The sequence below is a fragment of the Clarias gariepinus genome, chromosome 8 (assembly GCF_024256425.1).
Source record: "Clarias gariepinus isolate MV-2021 ecotype Netherlands chromosome 8, CGAR_prim_01v2, whole genome shotgun sequence".
NCBI lineage: Eukaryota > Metazoa > Chordata > Actinopteri > Siluriformes > Clariidae > Clarias > Clarias gariepinus.
Window position 1 is genome coordinate 33,583,952 of NC_071107.1, and position 8,597 is coordinate 33,592,548.

General features: G+C 36.9%; 1 protein-coding gene across 1 annotated transcript in view; it reads right to left on the reverse strand.

Moving 5' to 3' along the window:
• runx3 (RUNX family transcription factor 3) overlaps positions 1-8,066 on the reverse strand; it is a 50,133-nt gene extending 42,067 nt beyond the window's left edge. Inside the window, exons 1-2 of the mRNA XM_053501842.1 lie at positions 7,755-8,066; positions 7,392-7,513 (exon numbers count right to left, since the gene is read on the reverse strand). Coding sequence (XP_053357817.1) covers positions 7,392-7,446 — 55 coding nt within the window. The 5' untranslated portion in view covers positions 7,447-7,513; positions 7,755-8,066. The remainder of the gene's footprint in view (positions 1-7,391; positions 7,514-7,754) is intronic.
• Between the last annotated feature and the right edge of the window lie 531 nt (positions 8,067-8,597).

The window sequence follows — 8,597 nt, forward strand, 5'->3', positions numbered from 1 at the left end:
AAACTGCTCTTATGCTAAAACCAAAGAAACGGCACACACTGTTTGATCACAAACGTGTTTATCTGAATATGAAACAAAGTCAGTGAGGTCACGGAGGCCTTGCTAACAGCAGCGTATGGGTTTAATTAATGTCAGGAATCACTGGCTGCTAAGAGACTGCCTGTAGAAACTGTTCATCTGCTTTAATCAGCAGATAAACTCATCATAATATAAAAATCTGACCAAAACTGAATTTATATACGTTAAAAATAATGCATATAAATATATATTTTTTAAAGTCCAAAATGGTCATGATATCCTTAGATAAGTTTTTTAGCACGCATTCTGAACCGGCCCGTCTAGACTGTGAAAATCTATTTGACATTTGCTCCATTGTGTCATGACAGATTTAGACGTTTTTGTCATTCAGCAGAGCAGTAATTACATTCAAAATAATCACCCAAGAGTCTTTTTCTGTGTGTTATGCCGAATGGCTGTGCGTGTAAGTCAGCAATAGGGTAAAGTGCTTAGCATACACCTTCAAAGTTCCTTTACCATCATCATAAAAAAAAAATTCACCCGCTGACGTGTCTAACTAGCAGGATACCTTTAGATGAACTCTCTGACATTTTTGTTGACCTTGTTTTTGTTTCCTTTTACTAAGCACACCACCTACAAATCATTCTCAAGAGCTCATTAAAGCTTTGATATTGGACACCTTCCCAGGATTGTATTCCCTATGTGATCCCCAGATAACAAGCTAACCTGGCGTGTATGTTTCCATCATTAGATATTCTACTTCTAAATTAGAGATAATATTTATCTTTGTCATTATATTCAACAAAAAAATAATAATAATAATATTGTGATAGTAAACGGATAACAAATAGATTTTTCCCTTATAATGTATTGCCCGGGAAAATCTGCTATGAACAATTAAACTAACAAAGTAACCTCGTATTTCACATTAGCTGCAGCCAGTTTGATTGCATAGCTTTAGTTACCCTGCTTGATGTTATAGAAGCAGTACATAGAGTCTTAATATGCTTTTAATGTAATAAATATCTGCATAAATACAGCACAAGAACCATTCAGACATGTGTTTCTAGACACGTTTTTTTCCCCTTCCTGAGACACCCGAGCCTCGTCTCACCATCGCCCACCAGCCTCTTTATCTTAATAAGTAGCTCCTAAATGATAAACGTTTCTATGGTTTGAAACCGGAGCACAACTTGAAAACGAGCAAACAGTCTGAGCCCAGTAAATACGCCCCCGCTCCCCAAACGTTTACAATTGCTAATCATCTCCAGATCGTCCGTCACCATGGGCCAGCGCAGTGCATTTTAAATCACAATGCTATCGAGCCAAATGAGACGCAGGAGCAGGACCCTCCGCCGTCACTCTCATGCGCTTTTTATTAGTTCCCTTTGGTGCTATATCGAAAACTCTTAATATACAGTTACACAACTCAGCTCTTGAAGTTTCTGGGGCAAGAGGCAAGGAAAGGAGAAGCGGAAAGCCTTTGAATCGAATCCAGCGATCTGACGCGTCAATTTAGGGGAGCACGAACCATGTGTTTATGAGATTAATAAACTGAAGGCGGTGTAGTTTTACAGTGGGAAACTGCTGCCAGTACAGGCAAATGGGCACGCCAGTTTTCTGACATGTTCGCTTTGGGTATGCATTGTGAAAAGGGTTCTTAACTTCAAAAACTTGGCTTTAACTACTGTTCTGATGAACTGATCCCATGCAAAATTCATAGACCCGCCACAACTTCTAACCTCACCCTAACCTCTTTTATGCATTACACGTTTTACACGACTCAGCTTGTGCATATTTTGTAAATATTGGCAATAGTGAGAGAGTTCATTAGCATGTTATAGCTGCTGGGATAGTTTAAAGGATAGTTTCTTCAAATATGCAAGCATGAACATATTTGACAAGTTTGAGTCATTTAAACTGCTAATAGCTTGTTGACCCCATGATATGGTCACTCTCGCTAAAAAAGAAAAAAAAAAAAACACCCATTCTTTCACCTAAAGGGCATTAACAGCCAGAGTCATAAAACCTTTCCAACCCCTAATAAAGTCATTCACTCGTGCCGACCCCAATTAACCAGCTCTATTGAGATACAGCTTAGACATCTGTGGCTGATAAAAGCAGGGAATCGAGCAAGAAGAAGGCATGCAAAGTCCTCAAAAGCGACTTAATCCTCATAAGATTTACATCTATTTACCCCAAAAGAATTGCATAGTTTATATGAATGTGCTCACCTGAATATGTAAGTGCTTCTATAGTGCTCTTCTAAGAGTTTATACAGCAGCCTCCCCTGAGGAACCGTGTGTAATTGTCAATATGGTGACATTTTCTATAAAGAGGTGTTTATTTAGCATTTAGGGAAGGAGATTTATCGTCAGGGTTTTGTAACAGTTAAAGTAACTAAGTCTTTCGACACTGATTAAGCATGTTGTGGTCTCTTTTAAACATTTTATGCTGCATTTATTATTATTATTATTATTATTATTATTATTATTATTACTACTACTATTAACATCACAAGAGAGAAAAATTAATCTGATGAGTGAGTGAGTGATTGAATGGCTGTCTAGCCGACTAAAAGATAAATGAGAACAGGAGCTAACTTGTCTCGAGGATGTTCCATAAGATTTAATGTTACCTGCCAACCGTCAGACAGTTTGCAAAGGAGGAACATGTTTTAACATCAGAGTGCACTGGTAATTTAGGTTATGGCTTTGACAAAAGCCATAAAGGAAGAGTTTTTTTTACCCTCAACTCTGATGTCAAATTTGTTATGTGCTGTTTTTTTTAATTATCTGACGTTAACTGATAGATAGATAAATAGATAAATAGATAGATAGATAGATAGATAGATAGATAGATAGATAGATAGATAGATAGATAGATAGATTAAACTCAGCAACGCAATGAAGTTTATCATATTTATATATATATATAAAAGTAAAAAAAAATTGGCCATACCTTTTAACTCCATGGTGTTTGCTAAACCTTATTTTATTTTACACTGTAAAACAATATTGAGGAGTCCAAAATATGCAATAATCTCCTTTAAACGTTAATATTAAGATGTGCCTGCTAAATACACTTTGTAAAGCCTTCATAATGACTTCTGAGGTGGTATTTGTTAATTGCTGATTTCTGAGGCAATTTTTTATTTTTTTGCTTTCCTGGGATCTTCTTTATGAAAGCCATTTGTCTGGTGATCTTATCTTGACTATTCACATTAGACAAAAAAAATTAAATCAAAGGTTTAGTCATTAAAAAATAAAAAATTATAGTGGTTTGAAAATAAATAAATAAAATAATAATAATAATAATAATAATAATAATAATAATAATAATAACAACAACAATAATAATAATAATAATAATAATAATAATAATTATTATTATTATTATTATTATTATTATTATTATTTAAATTCCAAACACAATTCTTACTTTGTTCATAGTCAAAATGTGAGTACAGGCAGTGACTCTGTAAATTGAAAATTTCCAAAAAAAAATATAAAGAGTCACTAAAAAAAACCAACAACAACAAAAAAAAAACCTTCTTAAAGAACCTCAGAATTAACTTTGACCTTAAAAGACATTTCTAGTGGCATGCAGTGATATAAAATGGGGTAGAACCACTAGGGGCTCTCACAGTGGGTCACACTCTGTGGGGCTGTAAGCAACCTGCCAGCTTTCCTGTAACTTAGTTTTTACGAAGCAGAATCCCGGTTCATCTCTGTATGTGTGTGTGTGTGTGTGTGCGTGTGTGTGTGTGCGCGTGCGCGTGTGTGTGTGTGTAGCATTAATAAACTGCAGTTCCAGAGCAGCAGGTGTGACCTCATTGTGGTTACTGGTAAGCAACAGAAGCAAACAGAGTCTGCATCAGATTAGCACGTTAAAACACACACACATGTGAATATATCAACGTGTATTTATATTCCTACCTGCTGCTCCACCAGTAACTCTCGCTACCTCCATCGTTATATTTTGTAAATGACACGGATGATAAATCACCAAGTAACCGGATCTTTTCATTGTTAAAGGTATTATATAATACAGTTAGCTTACATAAACACATACACGCAATTACCTACTTTATTACATTGGGTGATTAGGTTTTTACACCATTGTAGCTTATGGATTTATTTAATTTAAAAGGAAATTAAGCAACACTACTGTGTCAGCACTGTACTTTAAAGTGAGAATTAAGGTTTAGGCATGTTTTTCTGCTATTGGGAACGTTATTGATGACCCATATTCCTCACATTTACTCTTATTATGACAAACTTTGTCTGCATTCTGACTCATTTATGCAGTGCTTCTGAACTGTTTCACTGTGGCTCTTTTTGTCAGCAATCAACTACCCAACACTCATCTCTGCTTGTAGTGCTTGAAACTATTGGCATTTGGAGCAACTTTAAACTTGTACTGGATTCTCTTTCACTTTTATTCTTATCAATATTATCAATAATATTCCGTCTCAATACAAGAATAACTTATGAGGTTGGTTTTAAGTTTATCTTGTTAACACTAATTTGATTCTGGATGTTCAATCAATATGTCCACTTCTGTCCTAATGTTTTGCTTCTTTGTTAATATCAGGAGCCAAACGGTACATCAAATATATACACATATACAGCAAAATCCCCCAGTGTTGTTTCAACAACTTCAGAGTTCAAGTCCAAGCGGACTTATATAAACAATCATGGTGTTAATTCAACACTGGGGATTTTACAGCGAAATGTATAAACAGTACACACCTGCTGTGAAGTACCTTGCCTGAGGGAAAATATTTAACATTTTTAATATGTCGCTCAGTTAAATGCAATTCAGTCTGTGATTATATTTAATTTTGGATACTTGCAGTCTACTCTAATAAATGATTTCATTTCGTAATTTTATAATTGTATTCCATATTATTATTATTATTATTATTATTATAATATGTAGTAACTACAAACACATTAGTAAAATTCCATTATAAATCTTCCATTATTTTAATCAAAAAGGTATCTATAAGCGTAAATCATGCATGACTGCGATTCGGGATGTTTGCAGAATATCACATTGTTGACAGAGTAGAGTTAAAATTAAGGGAAAATATCCTGCAAGATAGCAGTATTGTAATTTTTGTCATCGAGTGCCTTATGAATGATTTTTTTCATTCATAAGGCTTGCACACTGTTAGTTTACGAGGAAGAGAGTGTTAGTTTGCTGTTAGTTTGTCAATAATATTGAATAATTTGCTTTAAAATTAATTTTATGAGTGGTTATTGACAGTTTTAAATCTGCAACACCCATTTTATACAGTGTATAAAAGCTTTAAGAAAAAGAACATGCTGCACAATGACGTGCCAATGCACTTTATTGGGATTTTAGTTTTGTTTCTAGCAATTTAATTGTCATTCACAGCTTTAAGTATCACAAGCCCTTGTTTTTAAACAACTACAGAATATAAGTCGCTCTCTAAGATTGGTTTTGAATGAAACTGTCAAACCCCTGAGGGATTTTTCCTTCCCTTGAACTAATTTATATGAGAAAAAGCTTTTTATTGGCCTCTTGGCATCTCCATCAAATGCTTTCCCTGGTTTAATTTTCACGACCAAGGAATTGAAAAAGGATATTGTACTCTCGCTAATGATTTCCAATAGTGATTATGGCAGGCATTTAAGCGCCACAGATATTCCGCCTGCCAGTTCTCAATCTTCCACGGAAAGATTACACACCGAAATGTCAGCCTTTAAGAAAAAAGAAAGAAAGAAAGAAAGAAAGAAAGAAAGAAAGAAAGAAAAATCTCTGAGTGACATTTCTTCAGGAATTACTCCAGAGCTGCTGCTAATAATATGGCAGTTGGAGAAGAGGACGGAGATGAAGGAAGGGGAGAAAGAACGAGACGAAAAAATTTTTTTTGAACCGGCTCCAGCGAACGCATATTACTGTCACTCATCCAATCAGATATGTTTTTATGTAAACCACTGCCTGTGTAAGTGCATATGTGTGTGTTAGATACAGGGTGTGTGAGTGGGTAAGTACTTGGAAGCTAAGCGAAAAAACACTCTGCAAACAATTTAGGGTTGGTCCCGTATCTGTCTCTTATTAACTCGCGCAAGCCACAGTCAAGTGGGGGATTTTTTTTTACTTTTTCTCTCTTTTTTTTCCTTCAATCATTCTTATTTATTTATTTATTTATTTGCTTGCTTTCACTTATCTTCTATTTAATTCTTTTATTGCACTCAGTGGGGTAAATGTTACTCCATGCTCAGAAATGAAGCTAGACATAGTACACCCATCCTGATTATGATTAATGTCAGTTTATCAGCATATTACAAACGTAAACACTGCTATCTATTAATGTATTTAAAATTTATTTTTTTAATCAGGTGCTACCACATGGTAAAATGACATCAGGCTTCTGTTTAATGACACTATGAACTTTAACCACCCAATAAAACAACACGAGTTCCGAAAACAAGATACGAATGGGCAAATAAAATAAATAAATAAATAAATAAATAAATAAATTTAATCTCTGATGCAAGTAGTAACTCGAAAGGTATTTACTCAGAGACCACAAACGAAGCTCTGCTCTGAATTATATTCCCAATAACTCACTGCTGATTGAATTTCAGTGCTGCCAATTCATGAATTTAATTTGTCTGCCTTCGTTTATTGAGTCAGATCATCAGAGCCCAAAACTGAAATCACTTTGATCATAGTCATGCAGCATGTTTATATTTTACAATATAAAAAACATCAGTTGCATATCGTACGGTACAAAGGTCATTGTGCAAAAACACTATCAGCTAGTTACACGCTACACGTGACCAGGAATCCATTAAGTTTTGCCATTCTTTCTTAAGGAATGGAGCGGATTGCAATACACACAAACACATACACACATACACACACCCTGAAGGCCCAGTGACCACAAAAAGGCAAAGAGTGTATCCTCGCTCAGGGGAGTAAATGGATGAGAAGTACACTGGTTTTGTTTTATGGTTTCAGAGTTCCAGTAAAGGCTGGTCTACACGAAAGTGCACTGATACAAAATGTATCTGATAATGCACCAGGCGGCAAAGAAGCCATTACAACACGACTGATGTAGAGCATATTGCATACTCCATAAGTAATTCATTTGTCTTAAAACATATTTGGTTTTTGTACAAGCTAGGTGAACACACTTTGGTTCTGACATGTCATCTAAAACAAGGCTGCACCTGCAGAGGCAGCTTCAACTGCATCTACTCTAACATTTCCGAATGAACAGAAGAGTCCGAGTGATGCTCGTTGTGTTCCCAACCATGCTTCAATTTACATTTGTTAAAATACTGTACTACTGAAATTAACATTTTAGCCATGGAGGGAATCGAGGGACCTACCTCTGAGTAAAGTGGAGTAGTTACTGAAAGAGTCAAAGATGCTGTTCGAAGCCATGTGTGACGTCCACAAGGGCCAGATCCTGTGCCGGCGCTGCCCTCCGAACCACTCCAGCAGCTACAGCCTATTGAAAGTAACAACAGATGCGAGAAAAAAAAAGGGTGGTTGAAAGAGTTCCTCGGACCACATAGGCTCCTTGCAACCAAGAATTTGGGGCTGGTAAGCGCCACAGGAATCTGTAGCCACAAGCTCGCTAACAGAACAGCGCACACACGAGTGTGGAGAGACCCACAGAGCAGTGGCTTAAATGGAAAGTGATAAAGGAATAGAACAGGATGTGGATGAATGTTATGTGGTGAACATACCTGTGACAGTAAGGCAGACGCTGACGATTTCTGGGTTTGGAGGTTCAGGTATGAGTGTGTGTGTGTGTGTGTGTGTGTGTCTGTGTGTGTCGTCCTTGTCGTGGTAACCGGCGTGGCGATGGACTGTCAGCCTCAGTTCTGGTCACAGCTCCCGCGGCAATTCTGCCTCTCACCCAACCCACTGCTCCATTGGTAGAGTCCAGGTCACATGTCACGTGAGGTCACAAATCTGTTTCCTCCCTCTCTTTCAACGGCACCCGGTCATCCCACTCTAGTTCTCTATCCTCCTTCGGTCTGATTGGTCAGCAGATGCTTTTAAATGATTCCTCTTCCTCACCTGAGGCCTGCTCGATTCTGTTCTGCAGAGTTTGATGATCAGAACTAGCTGACAAACTATAGATCAAAGTGCAGAAAGCAGCAACCTACCATAGAGAGACGCGCGTTAGGATGGAAAATGAAGCTCTCTGAGGGCGAAGCAAAAGAGAGAGCAAACAGCAGAATAAGCTCTGAGAGAGGAGGCAGAGCGTGTGTGTGCGAGCAGTGTGTGTATGTTTGTGCACGCTGGTGGTTTGGGGCCTGCTAAACCAACCCTCCACCCTCACTTACCACTTGATAGTATCATAATCCTATCCTCATTAGAAGCTCTCACATTCTCACTCTCTGTTTGACCTGGTTATGATGAATCAAATTTTCCATAATAATTGCACTGACCTGATTTTTATTTTAAAAAGTGGAAATTATATATGATTTAGTGTTTGATGAAAAAAAAAGTATTCCAACACTTTTCTTAACTTCCTCTTTCTTTCTGCGGTATATTTGTATGTCTGTCTGCTAGCCGTTTTC